This window comes from Mesoplodon mirus (assembly GCF_964341445.2).
Source record: "Mesoplodon mirus genome assembly, chromosome: 3".
NCBI lineage: Eukaryota > Metazoa > Chordata > Mammalia > Artiodactyla > Ziphiidae > Mesoplodon > Mesoplodon mirus.
Window position 1 is genome coordinate 64,173,640 of NC_138978.1, and position 27,909 is coordinate 64,201,548.

General features: G+C 33.7%; 1 protein-coding gene across 1 annotated transcript in view; it reads right to left on the reverse strand.

Moving 5' to 3' along the window:
• ANKRD13C (ankyrin repeat domain 13C) overlaps nucleotides 1–27,909 on the reverse strand; it is an 81,465-nt gene that overhangs the window by 15,424 nt on the left and 38,132 nt on the right. The window contains exons 4-9 of the mRNA XM_082612143.1: nucleotides 26,513–26,598; nucleotides 25,282–25,327; nucleotides 20,807–20,873; nucleotides 16,513–16,657; nucleotides 10,253–10,384; nucleotides 6,897–7,058 (exon numbers count right to left, since the gene is read on the reverse strand). Of these exons, the coding sequence (XP_082468269.1) occupies nucleotides 6,897–7,058; nucleotides 10,253–10,384; nucleotides 16,513–16,657; nucleotides 20,807–20,873; nucleotides 25,282–25,327; nucleotides 26,513–26,598 (638 nt within the window). The remainder of the gene's footprint in view (nucleotides 1–6,896; nucleotides 7,059–10,252; nucleotides 10,385–16,512; nucleotides 16,658–20,806; nucleotides 20,874–25,281; nucleotides 25,328–26,512; nucleotides 26,599–27,909) is intronic.

A 27,909-nucleotide genomic window follows, 5' to 3' on the forward strand; every position in this document is an offset into this window, starting at 1 on the left:
AGGGAAGCCCCATTCGATGTTTTAATCATCTAAAATGTCCCTGGTATTATGCTAGATGCTGAACATGGGAACTACAGAGAAGTATAAAGACTAATCCTAACTTCACGGAGTTTACAATTCAAAGTTGGAAAGAAAAAACACATACAAACATGAATAGTTAATCAGGAATACAAATTATTAAATGATTAGAGATCAAATGAGCTTACAAAAAACTGAGTAATACAGGGGTTCAGAAAAGAGAGCAGTTTTCTATAGACAATAAATCGAGACTAGGGGTTTGAGGCTCAAATTTAAATGAAAAGAAAATAAAAAGAATATTTTGGACAGAGAGAATTAACAGTGGAAACACTAGATTGATTTGAACTAGGGAGGAAAGTTCAAAAGGGAGATCAACAACAGTGGTAAAGGTCATATCAGATTTAAAACTTACACCTCATCTTTGTTAACTAAGAGCTTGGATCACTATAGGATGAATTGGCAATAAAGAACTAAGGGAGTGGCAGTAGAAATCGAAAATTGCTAAGGAAAACCAACAACACAAACTGTAGAGCAAAAGGGCAATAAGTGAAAGACACATAAATAACAAAATGAACAGTAACACTGGGAGAGGGTTCCATTCAGAGAAGTATAGTTTTGGATATAATGAGTTTAAGATGTTAATAGGCAGCATATTAGAGTTGTTAAAATCAAGGATTTTGAAGACACAAAAATGAGCTGGAATCCCACCCAGCTCCACTACCTGGTAGTTGTGTGAATTGGGGCATGTTATTTGTATTATTATCAATTTAACTCACCTGCAAAATGGGAATATGACCACCCAACTCATAGTTAAGAATTCAAGGAGATAGTGTATGGAAAATCTTAGTGCCTAGCACAGTATAAAGGATTCAGTAAATAATAGTAACTATTTCATACTGGGAAGTTCCTAGAGGGCAGTTACAAAAAGAAAAGGAGAGAAATCATATTTAGAGATAATGGTTTAAGAATTCTCTGACTAAATGAAAAGCAATAAAACAGAGGACTGATGACTGAGCCCTAAAAACTACACAGATTTGCCAGGGGGTTGGGTGGAGAGGAGAGAAGGGAGCCAGATATTAATCAATAAGGGAAAAGAAAAAACCAGAGCATCAAGTATCAAGTATCATGACAAGATACAAGACAAGTATCAAGTATCATGACAAGATGCAAGACAAGTATCATGGAAGTGAAAAGGCTGTTTCAATATCATAACAAAGACTTTAAAGGGAAAGAAGCCTGAAAAAAAGGCCACAGATTTTGTTGGTTAGAAATCATTGATGATCTCTGAATAGCAACAGAAGAATAGGGGAAGAAGGGAAACTAACAGTTTTTGAGCATCAGGCAATATGAAAGATGACGTTCTGACCTTGAGAAGTTTACAAAGAGACACACAGGAAGTAGATAATTATAATCCAGGATGGGTGTGGTATGATAGAGGGATCAAGAGGATGGCATAAAAGCACTGAGAAGAGGTTTCTCTGACCCAGACTGGGGTAGCCAAAAAGATGTACCAGCAATGGTGGTTCCTGGTGGAGAAGTCTAAAAGAAAGAGAACAAAATAACCAAATGAAGGACACTGAGGAAAGTACAATGGTGAGAAAAAGCATGCTGTACTGGGAAACTACAAGTGTGGTGCTATTTTCCCCTTCATGTGTAGCATACATGAAGGAAAAATAGCAAGATACAAGGTAAGAGGGCAAGACACAGAAGAGAAAAAGTAGTTTGAAAGGGTTTTGTGCACTAAGTAGATTGTATTTTACTCAGAAAGCAATGGACAAATATTTTGAGCAACATAATGTTTTAGAACACAAACGTTGGAGCCAGACTGACCAAATCCTGGCTTTGCCAATTACTAGCTGACTTTGGACAAATTATTAAACCTCTTTTGTCTCAGTTTAGTCAACTACATAACCTCAGAGGGTCGTTGTAAGGATAAAACTGGCTTGTTAACATCAAATACTTAAAATAGTGCCGGACACATAGTAAATATTCTATACATTTTAGTTATTGAGGCTTTACATAGTTCAATCTATTTCAGAGAGGTCATTCTGGTAGCAGTGAGTAAGCTAGGAAGCTATCTCAGTAATCCAAATGAGAAATGATAAGCTATTTCAAAATGGAAGAAGAGAAATAGATTCACGAGATCTTTAGGATTTTGTAATCGATTTGACACAGAGGTTAAGGAAAGCTAAGAAGTCCAAGGACAAATTTCAGATTGCTGGTTTGGGTAATGGTAGTAGATAATGGTGTTACCACTCAAGACAGAGAAAATAAGAAAAATGAAAAAATTGATCAGATTTAAACATACTAAATCTTAGATACCTATGTTTATCCAAGTGGAGGTAGGCAAAATACTATAGATCTGGTGATTAAGAGACAGGTCAGAATTGAAGGTATATATTGGGTGACAGTTACTAGTGTTTATGTGGTAACTGAAGCATCAGGTATGTATCTAACAATGAGACATTAGAGAATACTAATTGTCTACTCAATCAATAATCTATCTCCTGTTCTTTGTTGTAAAAGAACCTCCCTACCAGTTTTTGGCTGGACACATGACTTCCTAGATTACAGACTTCTAGATATCTTTACAGCTAGCTAAATTAGTTACACCTATGTTCTAACCAATGGGATTTGAGCAGTGATGTATGCAACTTCTGACTGGGTATTCAAACAGAACAGGCATGTCCTCTCTTTCCTAAGTACTATTAGGAATTATCATTCCTAATAGTTGGAATGCTAAACAGGTAATAAAACATCGTATACCATGTGAATGAGGGTCAGATCATAGAAATGGTAGAGAAATAAGACCAAAAAAAAAAAAAAAAAGGCTAGGTCTGAGATTAACTCACAGAACAAAGAAACCATATAAACTCAGATTTTTCCATGAGAGAAAAATAAACTCCTGTCTTGTTTAAGTTACTGTTATAATCAGCCAAAATTATATCATAACCCATATCAAATATGATATATAAAACGTGATACTACACACAGTAGTATGGCATGTGGCAATGGCTATTAATAGAATGACAAATGGGCTTAATAGGTAGTGACTGTCATAAATATTGTGGCAAAACATTAGGTAAAACAGTGTCTTGTGATCCTGCAGAAGGCAGACAAGCTAATAGAAGCTGTAACAAACAGAAGAAATGACTGAAAAAATTTACCACTGATGCTCCAACCCAGAACCATAGCAAAGGTTAATCACACCTCCACCCAAATCTCTATCTAACTAAGCAGATCATGGTCAATTTCTCTTTCAGAGCACTGCTTAAAATTTGTCTACTCTTGCTTCTAGTCTATTTAATACCTATATACATTTAATACCTGTATATACATTTGGCTATAACTGATGTTTTTATATATATATATAAAATCATATATATGTTATCATATATATATTATCATAGTAAAGACTCATTTTCCTGGCATGATTAGATAATGCGACATGTCATATAAGTATATTTTTTCAGGTAATAAAATTCTCTAAGCAGTTTCTACTATTTCCAATAGAATTCTTTCTAAACTATACATTATATATTCCCCATCTTAGTAGAGACTGTAATGAATCTAATTTAACCTTCCACTGAGCACTTTACTTCATCATTATGAATATCAGTTATTATATTTTAATAAGGTCTTTCTTAGTTTATGTTTATTCTAATTGATCCTTTGTTATATACTGATACTCACAGCTGAACCCATCAGTGTTCCCATAACTATCTAATGAAACAGGAAGACATGAAGGCTGACACAGGACACCAGATGGCTTTCTAAGTTTATTTCCCTAAGTCAGTAGGCTCTGTAACTAAAATGGAATCAAACCTTTCCTACATAATTAAATGCAAACTTTTAATGCCTGTTTTCCTTGAAGCATACAAGAAATAGTTTTGATTTATTGCTAGATTTACTGAATTCTAATATTTTATATAGCAAAGGTTTCTGAAAGTTTAACACATTCATGTATTCTATATCTATATATTCTTATTTTGATTTTATATATTAAAAAAGTACATAATCACTAATAGAGTTTAACTCAATATTCTGTATATATAGCTGGCATACAATTAGTGCTTTTATCAATGACTGTCTAAGGTATAAATGGGGCATTACTCCCCCCTCCAACAATAATTGGTTAGAACAAAGTGGAAAAAAGCACCAAAAGTGGAGGAGCAAGTATCCATAACTTAAGAATTTCTGAACACTTAAATTTTACTATAAAAAATATTGTCAAAATATATACTAAATATTAGAACTGTCTGGAAAGGAGAGGGGAAAGAAGGAGTAGAAATGGCAAAACTAGTTAAAAGGCAAATAATTACTTCTAAGTGTTACCTATAAGCTATTTCTTATAGAAATTAAAACAAATATTTGTCTGAAAAAAAAAAAGAAACTCAAAAGCTATTCATTTAGAATAAAGAACATAAATTCATTCTTAAAAGGACATACATTTTTTAAGAACTGAAATTTTATTAAAATGTGGCTTTAAAATATAATATTTTTGGGAATTCCCTGGTGGTCCAGTAGTTAGGATTCCAAGCTTTTACTGCCAAGGGTGCAGGTTCAATCCCTGGTTGCGGAACTAAGATCCCACAAGCCACACAACATGGCCAAAAAAAAAAAAAATATATATATATATATATATATATATATATATAATATTTTCATGTCTTTTGAAAACAATCATAATAGTCATACATATTTTCTAAGTTCTTGAAATTTTCAATAATGTTCCAAAGCCAAAAACATGCTTTTTACTAATGTGTTCTCTATACATCATTGAAAAAAACACCACAATACTGATTTTTACTACATTTACCAATAGCAAGATTCTCTCATTCCTTTTACAACTTCAACTTCACAATATTTTGTAAGAATTGTTAAGATGTGTTGAAAATCTGGATACACACAAAGAAGAGACTTTAACAAAGGCAATCTGGGAAGCAATATACTTAGACCAAGAACAAGAAGAACTTGGGGTAAGGGTCCAAGAATCAAAACCCATCTTTGCTACTTATAGCTTTGTGACTTCAGATATATTAATTTCTTTAAACCTCATTTTCCTTTCTATACAATTGGGCAATGATAGTTATCTCATCAGGTCATTGTGATAATTAAAAATTAAATGAGATGATATATGAAAAAATACTTCACACAATGCCCAGGAACTATTTCCTTTGATCTGATCAGAAGTCAGAAGCTTAATTATTTAATTCATATTATTTTGTTTTATTATACAGGCATCTGGGATTAAACTATGTTTTAATTTCAATGTGCCAAACTATACATGATTAAAATGTCATCTAAAGACCCCTTTACCAATTCAAGTGCATCAAGTTACAATCTCTGCCCTAAAGAGAATAAATTTGTGTACTCATCCCAACATGTTTTGCTGCCAAAATTAAACAAAGGTAGCAACAAGCACCACCACAACAAAATCATTTTTTTAAAAAGAACTGTTATAAAATTTAAATCACAATATAGTCCAAAGAAATGGTCTTTATGTCTGGTTAACAATGGGAAAGGGTAACAGCTTTGTCAAAGATTATGCTCATCATTCCCTCTCTTCAATCCATCTCCATTTCTATTTCCTGAGCATATCATATCCTATTACCTCCTACTGATGGAGAGATCAGCAAATACCAGGAGGCTTCTGGAAAATAAAGTCTAGTGAGGCTCTAACCCAAGGACAAAAGAAAAATGAGGACTGTAAAGAGGATCTGGCAGGAAGGGGACACGATCACACTAAACTGGATCACAATTTTAACTTAAACATTTAATGTGGATTCTTAAGCACTTTACATCCTATATTCACTTAACTAAACTATGGTTGATTCACTCAACACATAAACTTTCTAAACATTAAAATAATTTTGCTGGCACACACAGTATCACCATGAATTAGTTGAGACCTGGCATACTATTCTGAAAAGTTTGTCTATCCTGAAAATGCAATCTGGCACAATACCATAGGGGAGAGGCTAAACATTCAAGGAATTCAAGTCTCCTCATAGTAGCCTTTAATCTTTTTCTGACTGTGACTCACATTTTACGCTATAACCCAGCAGTCACACATATGCAGGTAGACACAACATACACCCCTAACACTATTGTTTCATAAAGTAATAAGGACCCATACTATGTGCTCTAGTTTTTCCTTATTCTCTGAATTTAGATTCTACTTCAAAAAAAAAAAAAAAGTGGGGGTCACAGCCCACAAATTGAATTCATAATCCACTAAAGGGTCCCAATCCTAAAAAACACTGCTATAAAAAATGTAGTAGAATGTTAACGTTTGGAAATCATTTTTTTTCTGGTTTTAAAGTCTAAAATTGTTAAAATTAAAAATATTTAAGAAACCCTCCAATTCATCTACTAGAGAAATAAGATTATAGAGCCAAGTTACCTTGTCTCATATAGCTATGTATTTCCTTGATTTCCCTCCCCTTTTCCTACTGTCACACAATTCTTTTCATGTACCATGTTTTCAATAAATACATACTGAATAAAAAATTTATGGGAAGGTATAGGCTAGAAATGACTTCATAAAGTAGGTAGATTTTTAGCCAGGTCTTCAAAGCAGCATAAGATTTCAGTTGGTGAAGTAGGAAAAAGAATATATGCAAAGGGACATGGATTAAAAATTAACACCAGGTTTCATGCTTACAAAACGATTTTAATCTATTTATTAGTGAAGACTCAAAGATCAAGAACAGGTTCACAAAAAATCACCAAAGACCGTATCACAGAAAAATAAAAGGTGATACATAGTAAACAAAACCTATGAGCATACTTATATAAACTCACTGAATGCCAGGAATGAAGTCTACCCCCTCTCTCTTTAGAACATTATAAATTAAGAAAAGTAAAAGTTATACCTCAAAATTCTGCTCCATTATGTTTCCACCTTTACTCAAACTCTCCATAATGGCCTTATTTCGAAGAATATCTTCTTCACTGAGATGTTCTCTTCTTTTTCTTGATTCTAAAACAAGTCCATTCACCAGATAAAAGTCGGCCAAAAAGTTTCCTACCCTTTCCTAAAACAAAATCAAATATTTCAAAATAATAAAGTTTATCTTAGATTTTTTTTAAGTTTCGAAGTAATACACAGTTTCTTCATAAACATATAACATTTAGATGTAAATAAAATATTCCTCTGGTACTTGAAATTATCAAATTATCTTATACATTCTATTAAGCTAAAAAATACATAAAATAACACATTTCAAATTTGTAAAGGAAAATTTAAAACACACAAGATGTATGGTAGTTAATCTGCAAATGAATTAAGTCTAAGTAAAAACAACACATAGTATTCCTTTAGAATCTACTCCCAAGTAGCACAAAACTATCTGACAACTTAATTTAGCTAATAGTCAAGTATCATGAGTTACAAGGAGGGGTCAGGGATAATTAATGTTCCCATTTTATAGATAGAAAAAAATGGAATAAAAAGAAATAGTCTTAGTCACATAAAAATTTCTAGTACAACTAAAATTAATTACCTGTTCCAATATTCTCTAACAGGCCCAAACTTCAAGTTACAGTTGCTTGCTTCTTTCAACAAAGGGAGAACAACCAAGTAGTTTTGCTTATCAATATAATTATGTATTTATATTATGGATTGGGGATAGGGAAACTCAAATGGATTAAAAGGACATCAAGAAGAGAGGGCTCCTTCAACATTAACCTTCACCTTTTTTCAGACCCACAGGTGGTCAGTTTGAAATACCTTACCTCAAAAAACATGATCAGTAACTACTGAAAACAAGCTTCCCATTTCTACCTGCATGCAGATCACTTACTCTCCTCTTGCTGCTGTTTTCTGGCATTCCAAAACTAAGTGTTTATTGTTGCTTCCATTTCCACCTTGCTTTTGGTGGCTTCCTTACCACTCATTAGAAAGCAAGGCATTCTGTACCTGTTTCTACCTACAAAATGGGAACCATAAGCATTACTGACTCCCTCCTTACCTGTCAAAGATTTAAGAAGATCACCTAGACACTCTTCAAGAGCTTTGAGCTGCTTAGCAGTAGCACTAGATGAACAGCAGCTTCAATTTTTATCTTCTCTTGAAGTGATCCTTCTAATGCTGTCCAGAAGAACAGAGTACAAACAAATAAGACTTCAAGCCAACAAATGGATTGCAATGTAGGATCTCACAACTGTGAATCCTATAATGCTACTTGTTGCCAAATAGGCTTAGAGAGGAAAATTGATGAACCTAGATCTCACAGTGAGAATTTTTCTGTGGTTGGGAAACACTCAAGTGATAATGATCAATTTTTGAAATCTTATAATGAAAAAGCATTTATTAAAAATAAATCATATCAATAAAAAAATTTAAATGTATATTCCCCATAATCCAGCCATCCATTTCTTGCTATCTATAAAAGACAGTGCAAAGGCATGTAAAAAGATAGTAAACATAACATCACTTATAGTGGGAGAAAACTGGACACAAATGTGTGTCCATCTAAATGTCCAAAAATAAGAGACTGGATAAATAAATTACAATATATCCATACTATGGAATACTATGCAGTTGCTAAAAAGAATGAAGTAATACTACTGAAAAGAAAACACTTCTAAGACATTGGGGGAAAAAAAGTTGCAAAACAATAGATAAAATGATACTTTATAAAAAATAAACCTATCAACAACTAAAGCTAAATATTATTATAGATAGATATTTATGTACATAAAGCATAAAGAAAGGTCTGGGGGATATACAGCTGGATAACCTTCTGCAAAGGACTCTGGGATTGTGAGTAGTGGTCAAGTGACATTTTTCAGCTTTATGTGTAAGACTGTGTGGTGGTTAATTTTATGTTAGTTTGCCTAGACTATGATGTCCAACTGTTCAATCAAACACCAGTCTAGATGTTGCTACGAAGGCTTTTTCTCTTTTTTTGGCTGTCCTGTGCAGCTTGCAGGATCTTAGTTCCCCAACAAGGGATTGAACCCAGGCCACAGTGGTGAAAGCACTGAGTCCTAACCACTGGACAACCAGGGAATTCCACGAAGGCATTTTTTAGATTAATTAAAATTTACATCAGCAGACTTGAAGTAAAGCAGATTACCCTCCATAATATGGAAAGGCCATATCCAATCAAATGTAGGCCTTAAGAGCAAAGACTAAGGTTTCCCAAAGGAAAAGCAATTCTGCCTCAAGACTGCAACACAGAAACCCTGCCTGAGATTCTAGCCTGCAAATTTCAAACTCAAGACCATATCAACTCTCCCCTGAATTTCCAGCCTGCTAGACTGCTCTACAAATTTCAGACTTACCAGCCTCTACATTCACACAAGCTAATTCCTTAAAATAAATCAACCTCTCCCTCACCCTTCTCTCCTTCTGTCTATAGGTATATATACATCTATATGCAGATATATACACATACACAGAGAGATATAGAACTCCTACTGATTTTGTTTCTCAAAGAACCCTGACTATTACAGGCTATTTTTGTCTTTCTAATGAGGATATATTCATTTCTACTGTGTGTAATAAAAGATAAATAGAATTCTTAAAATCTTGGCCCTTACCTAATGTGTTACTTATCCTTGACTTTAAAATTTTATAAGATGCTTCTTCATACATGCAACTAAAAAATGTTTGAATATATTTTGAATATATTATATTTGAAATATTATATATTATATAACCTCTTGCTGACAGATGAAATGGGAATTATGGAAAGAGTTTACAATTCACTAATGGGGAAACCGCCACTGAGATTTAATTTAATTACAGTGTTGTAGAAATGTAAGCTTATTTAATTTTAGTCAAATATATGGAATACTGAGGGACAGATACTGGGCAAGTAAGTAGTTTAAAATTCTAATAGAAGAAAGAAAAAAGGTCCAGGGAAATGAATGTAAAAGTATATGCTTCTTTGTGGTCTTCCTGAGAAATAAAGCATTAGAAATATAATGGAACCATGTGAAGACATTGTTCCCTGTATAATAACAAGGCAACTAACAACAAGAATATTTTTCAACATAAAATTCAAATGAGCTAAACTTTCTCTCCTGGCTTCTGTAAGAATATCTTCCAACTCTGTAACCAACCAATATAATTCCCTATTTGGATTCAAGGAGAAGAGAATAAACTACTTGAAAACAAGTAAGTAAGATACTTCTTTCTACCTGTATTTCCAGCACATTATTTTGGCAACATTAAATACTAAACAATTTTTAAAGTGTAAAAATCTCGACTTGCACATACTGTTTTATCTTCCCGAAAAAGCCATCCTGTTTGGGCACGCGTGAAAGAAATTGATTTGGTTGATAAAGTTGCAGAGTAAATATCGCTACTCATTAAAATGTCAACCTCTTCTTCTGTTTCCATCTCTGACTCCTGGGGTGGGGGCAAAAGGTAAATATAAGAATCTAGGTTTTCAAAGGTTATTAGCGCCACATATGAAAATGTCAACAATTAAAACGTTACAGATTTCAAAAAACAAAAAGGACCAATTCTAAAAAAATGTGAAGTGCTAGTTACTCTAAAAACAATGACAGAAGTGTAAACTTCATATAACTAAATAAGTTAGAATTATAACTAATTATGAATCTAAAAATACAGGACACATAAAAAGTATACTCACACTCTTCCAGATATGTAATGGAAACAATACTAGATTACCCATTACAGAAGTACAAAGTATGCAGAGTAATTGTAAAAGATTACTTTAAGAATTAAGTAGACACGTCTGAGACAAAATGCCTGTAAGAAGGTTTTGTTTTCTTTAAGTATAGATGAATCTTACTTTAGTTCTTTTTAATCTAAAGACCCACCACTATGAGCCTTTCTTTCCCAATAGTTTTAAGTGGAAGGAAGGAAGGGAAGGAGGAAAGGAGAGAGGTGATAAGGCAGGAAAAAAGGAAAGGAGGCCACATGGGATCTTCTCTATACACCTTATACAAAGAAAAGGAATCCATAAATATCAACCCATAATTTCCAAACTCAATTTAGCAGCCTTACTTCAACATATTCCTCAGTGCTGGCATAAAATAATTGATCGATAATTATTTTTTAAAAGAGAAAGCTTTGTGCTTGTTTCAGGGACAGAAAACTAAGAGACCAGGTACAGAAAAGTAAATGAGTAGGTATTAGATGAGGTTCTATTCTAAATATAATAGGCCAAGAGAGATTCTCTGATATTTAGGACCCCAGAATCCGAAGAAAAAAGGGAGAAAAAAGGCAGAACCTAGAGAGTTGACTGGAGAATGAGAACCATCCATAAGGTTTACAATAACTAGAGGCTCTATTTTCCCTACCTCCTGATTTCTAGATTCCCAAGAGGCCCATTTTCTATTCGTCACCACAAACTTTCACCCAGGTATAGCCCATTTCCTTCACCCTTACAAGTGAGGGATAGAAAATCTTGACATTAATGCTAAGGCTGTAACAGGTGAAAATGTATTCCTGGTAACCCAAACTAAGTCTGAACACAATTTCCTAAAGAGAAATTTTGACTGGCAGAGATTGTACAGAACTGTTAACCATCATGATGTAAATATATTACAAATCAATTAGGATTTTACATACTAGCTTGGGAACAACACTATATACAACACTACCTATGAAGAAATTTGCCTTAAGTTTCAAACATCCCATTTTCAAATAAACTTTTGAAACATAACTCTTCTGTAAATCATAGACTATCTCCTAACCACACCATTGAAAAAGACCTGTTGTTAATTACATTCATTCAATAAACATTTAATGAACAATTATTACTTATGTATACATATTAGGATAAAAAACAAGTATTCCCTGCCCTGAGGAGTATTGCTCAAAATCTAGCATTTCTGTATTCTTTTAGACATAAAATACACACACATATACCCTAAATACCAGACCACTGGTGATCTCATTGATACTAAAACATCAGCTAATACTTAAACTACTAGCCTTAATCTCTGGCTTCTCTTTTAGTACTATCCTTCCAACTCATCTATTGCCCAGTTAGCTATCCTGCTGTTATTTAAAACATAAGAATTCGAATTATTTAGTACATATACGATAGTCTAGAATAAGGGTCAGCAGACTATGGCCAGCAGTCAAATCCAGTCCACCATCTGTTTTTCAAGTAAAATTTTATTAGAATACAGCCATACTCATTCATTTATATATTGTCTATGGTGGCTTTTATGTTAATAACAGCAGAGGTGAGCAGTTGTGACACAGACCATATGACCTGCAAATATATTTAAATATCTAAAATACTGACTCTCTCCCTTTACAGAAAGATTCTGCCAAACTCTAACTAGAATGTACTCTGTATTAGGTACCAGAGACTACAATTAAAAGAACCCCAAACCTCTGAGAAGCTTAGCCCCAAAAAAGAAGAAAGCCATATAGACAAAAACAGCATTAGAAGCTCTATGGTACCAGATTAGTGAGAACATCAAGAAAACAATGGTCACTTGGCAGATGAGGAAGTAACACTAAGTAGGTGCCCCACCAGGGTGAGGGTACAAGAAGAAGGGTATCCTCAGAATTGGAAACAATACGAACAAAGGAATGAAACACTAAATAGCCTGGAAAAAATTGCAAAGAGTTCAGCATGAAGGTATCTATGATAACAGGGTAAGAAAAAGGCTGGAAAAGTGAACAAAAGCCAGGTCACAGAAGGAACCATGGCATGCTAAGGAACTTGGACTTCATTCTTCAGGTAATAGGGAACTTTTAAAGTGTCTTTAAGGAAGACAAGTGTCATGAATTTGTTTTCAATGTTCAACCTATCTCCAATATGTGAAATAATTTAAAAGCAGACAAGAAGGGGGCCAGGAAGATCATTTATGAGACTTTTGTGACAGTCCAGTTGACATAATGAATATCTAAATTATGGCAATAACAGCATGAATAAAAAAGGGATAATTATAAGACATGAGGGAGACAAGAATAACCACACATGTTCTCTAATTAGGAAACGTGAGAATACAAGAAAAGATGTCAAAAAGACCCTCCAATTTTTCTCGCTGAACAGAGAATGATGTCAATCACCAAAGGGAAGAAAATGGGAGAACGGGCACCTTAAAGGGAAAATGGTGTGTTAAGTCTTAAATAAGCTAAATTTTGAGGTACCTAGGAGACACACACGATATCCATTAGGCATTTAAATAGGTCCCCACTCAGAAGATCTGAGTTACAAATATATACTTGTGAACTATCAACTGATAAGAGGTAGTGAGAGCTGTGGGAATGGAAGAGATTATTCTGGCAATTTGTAAAAATGAGAACAACATCAAGCGCATATCAATATTCAAGAAGTGAGCAGACAACAGGAAACAGGCAAAAGAGAGTAAGAAGGAGATATGGGAAAAGAACATCTAATGATCAAGGTCAAGTCACAAGGAAATGCAAATTTTAAGAACTGAGTTATCGATAATAGCAAATACTTCAGAGAAGTCTGTATAAAGAGAGGGTTGAAACAAATACACTGATTTCAGCAACAGATTCAATATGAAGGTCATCTAAAACCCCAAACCTGTTTCCTTTTCCAAATGCCCCAATTCTATCAAGTGGCACCACCATCATTTACTCTGTATTGTAGTCTGTTCAGTGTGCAATAGCATCATGCTTAAAAAAACAAGGTACATACCTTAATTTAAAAATACTTTATTGCTGGGACTTCCCTGGTGGCACAGTGGTTAAGATCCACCTGCCAATGTAGGGGACACAGGTTTGATCCCTGGTCTGGGAAGATGCCACATGCCGCAGAGCCACCAAGCCCATGCGCCACAACTACTGAGCCTGTGCTCTAGAGCCATTGAGCCAAAACTACTGAGACCATGTGCCACAACTACGGAAGCTCATGTGCCTAGAGACCACACTCTGCAACAAGAGAAGTCACTGCAATGAGAAGCCCACGCACCGGCAACAAAGAGTAGCTAGCCCTGGCTTGCCACAACTAGAGAAAGCCCACACACAGCAACGAAGACCCAATGCAGACAAAAAATAAATTTTAAAAAAAACCCACAAAACTTTATTGCTAAAAAAATGCTAACCATCATCTGAACCTTCAGCAAGTCATAATCTGTTTGCTGGTAGAGGAGTCAAAATATTTTGAGAATTACCAAAATGTGACACAGAGACACAAAGTAAGCAAATGCTGTTGGAAAAACGGCACCAACAGACTTGTTCAACACAGGGTTGCCACAGACCTTCAATTTGTAAAAAATGCAATATCAGTGAAGTGCAATAAAGCGAAGTATGCCTATAACCATAAAAACACATATTTTCCCCCCTTCCATTCTCTCCCTTTGCCAATCCATCTTGCATACTAGCTGTGTGATCTTAGCGATATCATTTAACATTTATAAGCCTCAATTTTTTCATCTATAAAATAGAGATGGTACTATTTAGACAGGTTATTTTAAGGATTTAATAAAAGAGCTTTAAAGTATTTATAGTCCCAGTATGCTGGCATTTAATGCTTAATATATGATAGTAATTGATATACAGTTGGCCCTCCATATCTGCAGCTTCCGCATCTGCAGATTCAACCAACCAGGGATCAAAAATATTTGGAGAAAAAAAAATTCCAGGGCTTCCCTGGTGGCGCAGTGGTTGAGAATCTGCCTGCTAATGCAGGGGACACGGGTTCGAGCCCTGGTCTGGGAGGATCCCACATGCCATGGAGCAACTAGGCCCGTGAGCCACAACTACTGAGCCTGCGCGTCTAGAGCCTGTGCTCTGCAACAAGAGAGGCCGCCATAGTGAGAGGCCCACGCACCGTGATGAAGAGTGGCCCCCACTTGCCACAACTGGAGAAAGCCCTCGCACAGAAACGAAGACACAACACAGCAAAAATAAATAAATTAATTAATAAACTCCTACCCCCAACATCTTCTTTAAAAAAAAAAAAAAAAAAATTCCAGAAAGTACCAGAAAGGAAAACTTAAATTTGCCACTCAGGCAACTATTTACAAGGTATTTGCACTGTATTTACAACTGTTTACCTAGGCTTTACATTGTATTAAGTATTATAAGTAATCTAGAGATGAATTAAAGTATATGGGAGGATGTGTGTAGCTTATATGCAAATACTACACCATTTTATATAAGGGACTTGAGCATCTGTGGATTTTGGTATCCTTGGGGATTCCTAGAATCAATCCCCTGCAGATACCAAGAGACAAACTGTATACTATTAATACAATGCCACTATCCATAGCACCTAGCAGTGTCTAGCATTTATTAGGTCCTTGATAAATGTTTGAGGAAGAGAGGGAAGGAGGAAAAGTCAAAAAACTATTATATATAAGATGAATTCATTTAAGTTACTTTTAGATCAAATCAATACCTTGTTTAAGAATCTATGACTCTCTATTAAAACTATAACAGATCCTAAATTATTGTATCTGGCTGTTAAGGCCTTCCATAAACCATGTTCCTATGCTCAGTAAGAGAAACCTTCACTGCAGTCAGATAGGTTGCTTTTCTGTTTCCCAAATAAACCATTCTTAGTCCTACTTCCCTGACTTTACTCAACCTGTTTCCCCCACAAGGAATGTCTTTTTTTCTTCTCTTCGAATCCAAATCTTCCTTGCTCAGTGCCAGTTAGGAAACTGTTTATTTCAATAGTACACATACAAGGTAACTAAGGTCTTGTCAACAGATATGACAGTAGGAGGGTCTAATCTAAGAGATGTTGAGGAAGGGGTCACAAGATGTGGTAAAGGAAAGGAAATGGTGAAAAATAAAAGCCACAGTGACAAAACAAAATATCGACCTAAAAACATTTGTAAGGCTATCAGTGATACATATAGAGACTAGAAAAGCTTTTTCTTTGGTTTATAAGCATTCAGGGAAAAACAGACATAAGATCATGGTGAATATGGTCTCTCAAAGGTCATTGTGGAGGCAATTCCAACATGAAGATATAGTGTTTAGAAGGGGTATAATTTTGTACTTTAAGAGTGAAAAGACAGAGAAAAGAAAGGTGGCCAAAGAGTTGGGAAAAGTAAAACGGTACAGACAGAGAGCCGAGAGAGGTGTTCGTATTAAAGAGATAGAGATGGTTCACAACAATACAAGAAACTAAGATAGGAAGATAAATGGGGACAGGGCCAGAACAGGTTCAACAAATGAGAACTATGAGAAGTTAGGGTTTATTTAACTAGGAGATCATCAGTGAATTAAGAGCAAACAGACTCAGTGGATTAGTCAGGATAGAGAACAGATGATAAAACTTTTTTAAAAAACTAGAGGTAAGAAAATGAAAGCTTTAGGAATGAACCATCTCAATTATGCCTTATGCCTTTTAAAACAATTACACCGAGGCTTGGTTGCATACACAAACTTCTTTTATTTTTTTGGCCGCACCCCGTGGCATGTGGGATCTTAGTTCCCCAACCAGGAATCGAACCCTCACCCCTTGCATTGGAAGGCGGAGTCTTAACCACTGGACCACAGGGTAAATCCCTACAGACTTTTTTAAACCATTTACAGGAATACTGATAAGACAACATGCTCACCTCATGGTGTATTCGCTGATAAACTTTTTGTTCATTGTCTAATACTACAAAAGATTCAGAGGGTGCCGCATCCCCATTGAAAATGAAGCTTAAATCCCCTCGTTGGCACTTCATGTCAGTAAAGTCTATGAGAGTAGTGTCAAGCCTGTGAAAGATGGATAGATGAGAAATTCTGACAAATAAAATTTCAATAAAACTTCATATTAATTAAACAAGTTTTGCTCCTTCTAAACTCAAACCAAGATGCTAATACCATATTTCAAAGTCAAATTTATAGATAAAAGCTAAATTTAAAATCTCATTTAAAAACACCAAAAGAATACTTAAATATATATTCAATTTTATCTATATTTCATTTTTCTGAATATATACTTCATTAATCCAGCAAGAAAAAGGTTGTTTCGGCATTGTTGATGCATTTCTCTAACTGTACCCTTATTCTCTACCATTTCCTCTACTGTAGCTACTCCATAAAAGTTACTTCAAGGGGGAAGGGCAGAAAAGGAAAGCAGACCTGTCTAACATTCTTTGACACCTTCAAGACCAAGTTGCTAGCTCAGCAGAGTACAGCTGACCCTTGAACACCAGGGTTTGGGGCGCTGACCCCCATCCCCTCCACATGTAACTTTACAGTTGGCCCTCCGTATGCACATTTCCACATCCTCAGATTCAACCAACCTTGGATCATGTAGTACTGTAGTACGTATTTCTTGAAAAAGATCTATGTATAAGTGGGCCCAAGTAGTTCAAACCGTATTGTTCAAAGGTCAACTGTATGTAAGAGAGGTATAGCCATGGACGGACCACATTCTTAGACTAAGGACTGTGTGTCCACAGTCTTGTCCTTATGATCTGCACCTATGCTTATGCTTGGTACCAAACCTTGCTTCATCCTTCAACTCGATAAACCATTTAACTTACTCTAAATTCTTGGCCTTTCTGCTTGACTTCCCAGATTCAGATTAGCATTCTTTTTCCCAACATTTTCTTTTCCAATATCTCCACAGCCTGAAAACATTATGGATCGTTCCTATGGCAAATATTCATGGACTCACACACTTGTATGTTTGTTGTGCTCATTGTAACCAAGACCTGGCATGGTCGACCCAGTGGGTTGGTCTCAGATAAAATCTACAAATCACTACTTGCTGAAATTCGGGAGAATAATGGAATGGAAAAGTTCACAAGTACCCTGAAGTGCTTCAATCTTGCACAAGGCTTTGTAGGAGAAGCTGAAAAATGGAACATATTTCGCATGCAAAAGAATAACTAGGGTTACAAATAATTTATCACCAAAACTAGTAGTTTTTAAAGGTGAAGGTGATACTGTGAATAATTTTACGAGGACAACAGAGGTGAACAGGGAAATATGGTTATCCTATGTATAAGAGGCTCTTTTCTGAGCCATATAAAATATACACACCCCTCAGAACCGAATAAGAAGTCCTAAAAAAAAACCAAGTCACCAACTCCTATATGAGTGAACTCTACCTACTGCTTTACAGTTGAATTCTAGCCCCTGGACCACTTCCAGTGGCCTGCTACTGTACTACTGGTGCCTGTACTACTAAACATATCCTGTTATTGCTTGTACATGTGGCATAAGAGAAAATAATGCCAGTAAAAGGGGCTTATCCCCTACCTCTCTAAGATGTGGGCTACTGAAGTTTCAAAAAAGGAACAGATCATTTAACATGCGTGGCCTATTTGGACTCCAAGCTTCAGCTACCAGGGAACTCTATACCCCACAAAAAAAGAAGAAAAGGGCCAGAACAGTCTTTTGCCTCCATTCCCTTCTTGCCTATCCTGGGTGAGAGTAGTAGTGGGTTGCAAGGGGTGGGGGTAGGAATAGTGAGAGAAGAGATGTACAGAGAGACAAAGACAGACTGACACTGGCAACATTTGAGCCCTTAAATCTAATTTTTCATAATGATATAATTTATAATATAATTTTTATATAATTTATCACAATGATATTTTAATGTATTAACTAGTCCTTGGCTTTCAGCTTATAAGCCTAAATACTTTTAATTTTGCCATGTAATTCACGATGAAGAACAAAAAATTCTTTATACAAATGCAAAGATTTGAGTAGAACATGCTCTGTTTCAGATAAAAACTTGAAAAATGCCCAAGTAACAGTGAAAAGGAAATAGGGCCTACTTGAAATAGGAAGAGATGGACTGAGAAAGTTTGCAATGATTATTTTAGTCAGTGGCTATATGTAACCTCAAAATTACTAACAGTGAAAATATTTGTTAGTATTCTCAACAATAAAGTTGCCCACACTTTCCTATTTCTACTAAAGTATTAATTTCTCTTTGACAACAAAGAAGATACTTTTTTTTTCTTTTTTTGGCCACACGGCCTGCAGAATCTTAGTTCCCCGACCAGGGATCGAACCCGCGCCCTTGGCAGTGAAAGTGTGGAGTCCTAACCCCTGGAACACCAAGGAATTCCCAAAGAACATACTTTAAACGATCACATAACTGTTCTGAGATACAAGTAAAATTCATTTGAAGTGATGTTTAAAAGAACTAATCATCTCCTGATGTTTAAATTTGAAAGTTTTTAATGTTAACAAACTTCTTTTTCTTTAAAATAATTCTTCATCTATGCAAAAAACCTTTGTCATACATCCTAAAATGCAGCTTCTCCATTAATCTAGTAAACTTTGTTTGATAACTAGCACTTTGAACCTGTCACATTTCTCCCTCAACCTCGGCTGCTAGGAAGTTCCAGGTTTCAGAGTCTTGCTAAACTGCAGTAGCTTCCCTTAAACTACATTCTTTGACACAATTATTCTCTCTCAGCCTCTTATTCTCATGTCTCTATCTTAACCATTTTGTGGTTTTTTTATCATCTATATTTATTAGGTAATATGCATCATGTCATTTACTTTTAAAAGTCATATACAAATGTGAAACAATTTTTTAAAAGAAAGAAGCTCCTTTTCTCCTAAATTTAAGAATCAAACAGAACTAAAACTAACCTTTAGTTAAAGTAGCACATGGAAGATAATACTGTTCTCCCAAGTTATCTACTAACTTTGGCAAGCACCTATATTAAGCATTTTTAAACTGATAATTTTTTGATAACCATAATATATTGCTAACAATAGGCTACTGAATTAAATCTACATCATTATCAAATCCTTTCCTAGTTTTCTTATCTATACTTTTCTGTATTTTCCAAGGTTTCTATAATGACCATGAATTTAATGTGCATGAATACTTTCATCATCAGAAACATCTGAGGAGGTTACTTTTGAAAACAAAATCACAGAAACTTCTACCTTAATAGAATTTTGCTGGAGAATAATGACCCTAGAACTTACTTCCATCTAAAGGTTATCTCTTCATTATAATTCAACATACTGAATAATAAATCTCATAAAGAGTTGATTTTTTTTAAATTTCTGCCTTGTGACATGATAAGATCTGACAGGAAGTCAGAGAGGTCCTGGCTCAGTTATTAATTTGCAATATGCTCATAAAAATCACTTCACTTGTCAGAACGTTCTAATCTATAAAATGAAGAGTTTACATGAGATAACCTTTTAAGACATCTCTAGTTCTAGACCCTTACATATTCAAATTAATATTCTGGATTTTTATAAGATACAGACATGTAAAATTTTATGTATATATAAATATACTAATAGATATGAATATACTAAAAAGTTGGCATATTCACCATTATATATAGCTTAGATATATATAATTTGTAAATATACCTATATTAATAGAAAACTAAAGAGATAATGATAAAATCCTGAAATAAATAAAATAAATAGATTCCCCGTGAGATCCATCAATCTTAGTTTTAAAAGGAAACAGAAAAAAATTAAGATTAGCCTTAAAGTGTTCACTAGAATGGATAGATGACTGAACAGATGAATGGCTAGAAGTATGGATGGGTAGACAGGGGAGGGAAGGGTTGGAGAGGGATGGAGGAAAAACAGGACAATAGTTATGTCCTCCTTATGTGTCCCTTATTCCCTACAAAGCTAGGAAGAGGGAGGTGACCATCTTAAATCTTCTTAGTGTTATATCATGATCTTCACTCTACTTGCCTTCCAGATAGTCTGTAGTTAAGTAGTAATACCTTTGTTTTAGTCAAGATTTTATGCCTTTGGTTCCTTATCTGTAGTATCTCAAAGGAGATAAATATTGTGAATATATTACAACATGTTATAAAATACTACATCCAAGTATAAGCTATTACTACAAAAAGAAAAGCTACCTCTAAATCTCAATTATCTGTTACTCAGAAAAAAATCAAATCACCTTACCTGATATTGATACCTTGTTTGTATATTTTACATGCATCAGAAGGCAGAATTCGGGAAAGTAAAGGCACTGTATTTGTAAAAAGAAAAGGCAAAAAAATAACCACCTAAAGTTCTGAGAGATTACAAATTTTTTAATTAGAAGAGTAATGTAAACATTTTACTATTTCACCAAAATTGTAATAATTTCCTTTAAAATAGTATTTTCCACTTAAAAATAATATACAAAGCAATTTTGAGCAACTTCAAATACCTACTATTTAATTGTAATTGCTATATAGTTCACCACCACCACCCATCAAACACATGTAAGAGTAGCAGAGTTGATATAATGCCACTCTTGGGTACATATTGTAGGATATTACTGTAAGTTAGAAAACGATGCCCTGTGGTAACTAAACCCTCCTGAATGGGTAACCAGATAAGCCTGGATTCCATCTGATCCTCTAAATATAATTGGATTAAATACCAGAAAAGTAATATGTGTAATAGAAAAAGACATTTTTAGAGCTAGATAGTAGAATCTGAGTCTGAATCCCAAATATGTTGGTTACTTAAGCTCACTGTAGCTCAGTTTCAAAATCCATAAAATGTAATCATACTATTTATTGACTTATAGATTTCTACATTCCAGTGTTGCTTACATTCATATCACAAGCTATATTCTCATAGTTTTTTATTATTTATTATCTGCTATATTTTGAGGAAATATGAGTTATTCTATAGATAAATAAATCTACATAACAGGCCATATAATTAAACTACCACATACCAAAAAAAGAAAAAATGTGAAACTCAAAATTTTTGAAATTAAAGATTATATCACAAGTACATGTGTATGTAAGTGGGTGTGTGTATCTATGTAAGATATATTACATGTATATTTTACAAAACTCTGTGTTTTAAAAATGGGTGATAAATCAACCTGGGTTAGAAAGAAACAAAGACTTTGGAGATAGTTAAGGGCTAGTTTTTTAGTTAACTTTTTCAAAAGCATCAATATTTGCTCATTAACATTAAAGGTATACCAAATATAAAAAAGTCTTTTTTAAATCCTTAGAGGTCATTTAATCCAAAATGATTTCCAGCATTGAAGACAGTTTTCTAGACTTCTTATTTTATAAAAGCAAGAAAATTTTACTGCCCAGAGGGAATATCAACTAAGAGTTACCCTGGTCAAAGAACACAAGGAATAATTTCCAATAAAATTTTTCCTTATATGAAACAACAGAAGTTAAGAAGATTAATAATGGCATAAATCTACGTAAATGATCAAAGCTCCTCTTTCATTGAGATCCAGTTTTTCCGTCCTTAAATATTTGGTGTAGCATGAAAAAGATGATTACAAGAAGATAGCATTCTAACAATTTAAATTTAACTTATTACATCTTTTGAAGTAGTATGGTAACCTATAAAAACAAAACTTAGAATCACATACCAATACCCATTTATCAAAAATCAGAAAAGGAGGAAGAGGGGAATGTAGAAAAAAAATAAGAAGCTTAGGGTTTGAAAAGCAAAAGTTAAAAAAAAAAGATATCATTGAGGAAAAAAGATTTTAATGCATTCCAAAAATAAAGCAATTTTCATTTTCCCAATTCTGTGATGACTTTTTCTTCCTCCACGTAAACTGAACAATTAGGCTGTCTATATCTTAAGTTACCTCAGCATAATCTGAGAGTCTAACACAGTACTCCAAAGGCAGCATAATCCTCTGAACTGAAAAATGGAAAGTCTCAAAATTTTAATTTTGGTTTTGCTATCACTTACTCCCTGATTTTAAGAGGAATTTCTAGGTCGAATGTTTTCCATCTATAATATGCAAAAAACAGTCCCAAATACAAGATGGATATTCTGTAGATTATGAGATAAAGAAAAAAAAACTATTAGTTTTTCTGTTGAAACATGCTATATACACATAATGTTAAATTTGGAGTGATTATAAAATTATTTAACACTTTACAGTATCTGAAGGGCTTCCTTCAAAAACATGATTTCATTTCATCTACACCAAAACAAAGGCTTGAAATAGGTGGGGCAGTTATTATTATCCCCATTTTTAAAATGAAGAAACTGAAGCTCAGGAAAGTTATATGATTTGCCATGTCAAACAGTTAGGAGCCAGTACTTCTGATTCCAATTTAAAGCTTTTCCATACCTAAAAACTCAAGCTGGAATAATTTAGTCACCTTCAGACTTGCTATTAACCAAGTCTGAGGCTATTTTCAGCCAAATACTGAAGGAGAAAGAGTAGAGTTTGTGGGCTCCACTACCTCTAAATTAAACTTAACGCCGGACCTCAATATTTCTTAACTTCCCCTTATTTCTGGGTTGCCTTTTTTTTTTTTTTTTTAATATTAGGGGCTTAAACAAGGGGAGGAACCATGCCTAAACTCTGGAAAAAAGCTTGATAATCAAATCTAATAATAGAGATTATCCATTTTTTTTAATCCAAAGTGTCTAAGCTAAATCTAGCCAATGAGTTTAGTTTTTAAAATTATAGATGACATCTAACCATCAGGTGCTAATAATTTGACATGAAATCAGTAAAAACCTTTATCAACAATGAAACAGATGGGCTGACTCTTTTGCATCAAAGTCAAGTTCTCAAAGAAGCAATACTTTAAACAAGTACCTCAGTGGTTGCAATAATGAACTTGATTATGCAACATTTATAATGTGTTTATAACTATAGATCATATGCACAATTTCTGGAGTAATTACATCCATTTCTATTTCTTCATGTAACTGAAATGTCACTTTTAAAATATTTTAGAACATTTTGCTCAGCAACATAAAGTGACTATCTTAGAATTCAAACCACTAACAATTACTAAGACAATCAATTAAAGAGCCAGTACACTCAAGGGACAACCTCAGTTTAGGATCACCAAGAATGACTGGGGTCTTTACAGATAGAAAAAAACAGGGTGAAAAAACAGTACTCAGGCTTTTGACCAATCTAACTTAGACCTCTTTTATTATACAGTGCTATTATAAACCTTTCTTTCTCTCAGTATTCTAGAACACTGGGACTTCTGAATAATTTATAGAGTATAAAGGACTATCAGAGTTAACAAAACAAAATCATGTGTGATCTTTTTTTTTGGCTGTGACATGAGGCTTGTAGGATCTCAGTTCCCCAGTCAGGGATTGAACCCGGGCCACAGCAGTGGAAGTCCAGAGTCCTAACCACTAGACCACCAGGGAACTCCCTCATGTGTGATTTTGATGGAGCCAAAACTAGCCTGATGAGCTAAAGTTGTTAACAATATTAGAAAAAACTGATTATATTTAGGGATTAAAATTTTACATTTAGAGATTAAACACTAGAAAAACCTTAATCACCCATGCTGTACAGTATTATGCAGCTGTTAAAAAAAAAAAATGAAGTACTTCCTCATGAACTAAAGTGTAAGATATCTATGATATATTAAGTAAAAGTGACAAAATGCACAATGATATAATAGTATGATCCCATTAAAAAAAAAACTAATGCTGAGGATATATATACATATATACATTTATATTTATATATATGTACATACACACACATTTGTAAGCATTGAAAAGAGTTTGAAATATTCATATGAAACATTAACAGTGGTTTCTACAGTTATCAATATCTGATTTATTTTTATGATTACTTTATGATGTATTTTTATGATTATTTTGGTGATAATAAGCATTCAAATATCTTTAATATCATAAAGATTAATTCAGATGCTTTAAAAAACACACATAAGTACACTATATTCAAACCTATACATAGATTACATTAAAAAAATATTTAACCCAAAAGTTAGTGGTTTGGATAGTTGTTTACTTAGTAAAGTAGAGGTCACTAGGATCAAACTTCCTATTTGGACACGAAAGTTTTCTCCCTAAGTAGACTCATGTTTAAAATGGGGAGGAGAGAAAACTTACCTTGCCAAGGTAAATCAATATATGACTGTAAAATATCTAGGAATTAACGTCTTTCATAAATAAGTGGAAGAGTGTGCAACCAAAAAGTATGTTAAAACAGTGGCTATAAAGTATGCAATAAAAGCAGCAAACATGATTGAAAGATGACAAAACACACAAAATCAATTAATGTTAACCGAATTCTTCACATTCAGGGATCTAAATACTATATGTCAAACTTCCCTAAATTCAGTAATCTAATAATCCCATAATTATTCTTCTCTTCCCTCTGAAAATTCCTTTATTAAATTATTATAATATTTGAACCAGCATTTTATTTAAAAAAAGAGAATTTTTAAACTTAAAAATAATAATTATGAAAGTTACTAATCAGGTTAGGATAATTAAGTATTACCATAGGGCTTTATAACCATTACATTCAACATGATGAAAAATATCTTAATTTCCTTAGGGCAATATTTGTTATGTTAACATTTCTATATAATAGTTATTTTTGCACTTGCATTTCTGCATACGTAAATATTTCATAGTAAAATATAGCACACTCTTACCCCAGCTTTGAAAATCCCAGTGAAGTTCTAGATAAAAGTCACCTAGCTGAGAAATGAAATATGAATAATTATTGAATGCACACCTTTGTTAACAGCTCTTATACCTACTTAATATTTTGCTTTAAAAAAAATCTGTTATCATTAAAGGTCTATAGACAGGAATAAGACGTAATTTCAATGTATGGAGTTGGAGAAAGAACCAAAAATATATATATGGTTATTACTTAAAATTACATTACAATAGCAGACATTACTACACATATCTACAAAGGAAAACTCACACCACTCTAGATTTTACAAGAACATTTTAATCACATAAGAACATATCTGAAACTGACAGGCATTTAAATTTGTATCAATAAATATTCCATTTCGCATAACAATAAGTAGTATTGTAAAGAAACTTAATAACTTTAGAAGTGTTATAAAAAAAATCAGTAACTTCCAAAATGATTATTGTGTAGGCTCATAATGGTCTAATAAAATCACCCACTGCAATAGAAACTTTTTTTCTATAAAGTGATAACGCAGGTTTACTAAATCTGAAATAATATGTCATCACATGAGATCTATAGAGAACGTTTTTATTTCACAAATTAGAAGCTAAACATCAAAGACTATAACTGTTCAGGGAACTATTAATCAAATATTGTCAAAAAAATTTATCCCTTGAGATTTCAAAAACAAAGCATACCTAAAAGAAGACATAGTCATGATGATATATCTTTCTCCCACAGTTCTTTCACGCATCCAAAATACAGGGGAAAAAAACAACAGAAAACAAACCTCTCTCCCTTTCTGTGCCAGCACACCCAGCTCTTACCATCATGAAGTAGGACAGACAAAAAGAGTTTTGTTACATAAAGAAAATGCAAACTGCTCCTAAAGTAGTAGCACTTCAGCTCATAGAAAATCTTTCAATCCAAAGGACAAAGGAAAACTACTGCCATTAATTATGACTTACCTCCTTTTTTCTTAGAGCTCTTACCTAATTTATTGAAAGCAATAATTCTTTATCTGCCTTCTAAGATCAAAGCAAATAATGCTTCCCATAAGATTACACATCATAATCAGAGTATTTTGTAATGTCATTATTGCTTAATTGAAGCACGATTTTTACCACTCCTTGACCCTTAATAATTAGTGAGAAATTAAACTGTATTTTTAAAATGCTTAAAAGTACACTTGCAATTACCCTTTAGGGCAAAATCAGCAAAGAAATTTAGCCTACCTCTTTCAGGGCTTTTAATAATCGAGGTCGTTTTTCTTCAACACTTTCCCTGGATTGCTGCTTAAGCTTCCTTAAAAGAGCTGTAACTAAAATTTAAATTTAAAAATTTTTTTTAATTTAAAATAAATTTCACCATGCTAGATTGCCAATTACACCTCAATAAAAAATTTATGAAAAACAATTTCACCATGCTAGGAAACACCACTGGCTTATTACAGAGATATAATATAGATATTGTGAATAAGTTAGAAAATACCTTTAGCAAAACTTATGATCCTCAAGGAAAATTGAAAACAGATACCTCGACATCAACTTATTCATACTAGTTTTGCTAGTTTTTAATCATCAGTAGGCTTTATCTGACTGAGTCAAGATTACCAATCTCAGTAAGATGATGCAGTGTCCTGTTGTCAACACTGATCTAAAAGATGATCTCAAAGATAGATCTCAAAAATCCCACTGGACATTATTTTTCTAAAAATGTAATTATCTGCAATTGTTACCAGTTGCATCTGTTCTTCTTTCACTTGAGGCTGTACTCTCACATACCACCAACATAGCATAAAAAATACTAAAATGAATCCTATTCTATCTGTGAAAAGAACTTTTGACTCTGATAAAACCTGAAACCCCCCAGAGCGTCTTCTCAACAGTTAAGAGATGGAGATTTAGACAACTTGCCTAAGCGCAAACCACAGCATTACTATTTACTAGCTGTATAAACATGGAACATTTACTTAATTTCCCTAAACTTCAGTTTCTTTTTTTCATATGTCAGTTAAGAATAAAGTGAAATCTGCTACATGGAGTTACTATAGAGGCTCTATATAAATTGCTTACTACTGTGCCTGCAATTAGGTAAGTATAAGTTTTGTTTATTAGAATAAAGGTCTAAAATTAACTAGCAAAATCAATCAATCCCTAACATTTATTGAAATAAGGGAAAATATTAGCCTTGAATGAAATAAGATGAAAAAATGTACAGAGGGGGGGTAAAATGTATACATCAATACATGCTGATTTCCTCCTGGTCCTGTTTTCATATACATATATATACATACAAACAAATAAAAATACTATTATTTTTACTATTTTAGAGTACGCACTCTTATAAACTACTTAGTGCCTTATATGGAATACAGAAGTATAAGGGGAGTATAAGGTTGTTGGGAAAATAATGTGGAAAGAAGACAGTGATAAAAGCTTATTAAATCAGATTTGTTTTGTCCACAAAGGCCAAATTAGGAAAAGCTCAGGGAAGAATATGAGAAGTAGTACAATCTACACTTATTTTTAACCACAGGTCTAACTTTAATCCCAATGTATTTTTTTTTTTTTTCGGTACGCAGGCCTCTCACTGTTGTGGCCTCTCCCGTTGTGCAGCACAGGCTCCGGAC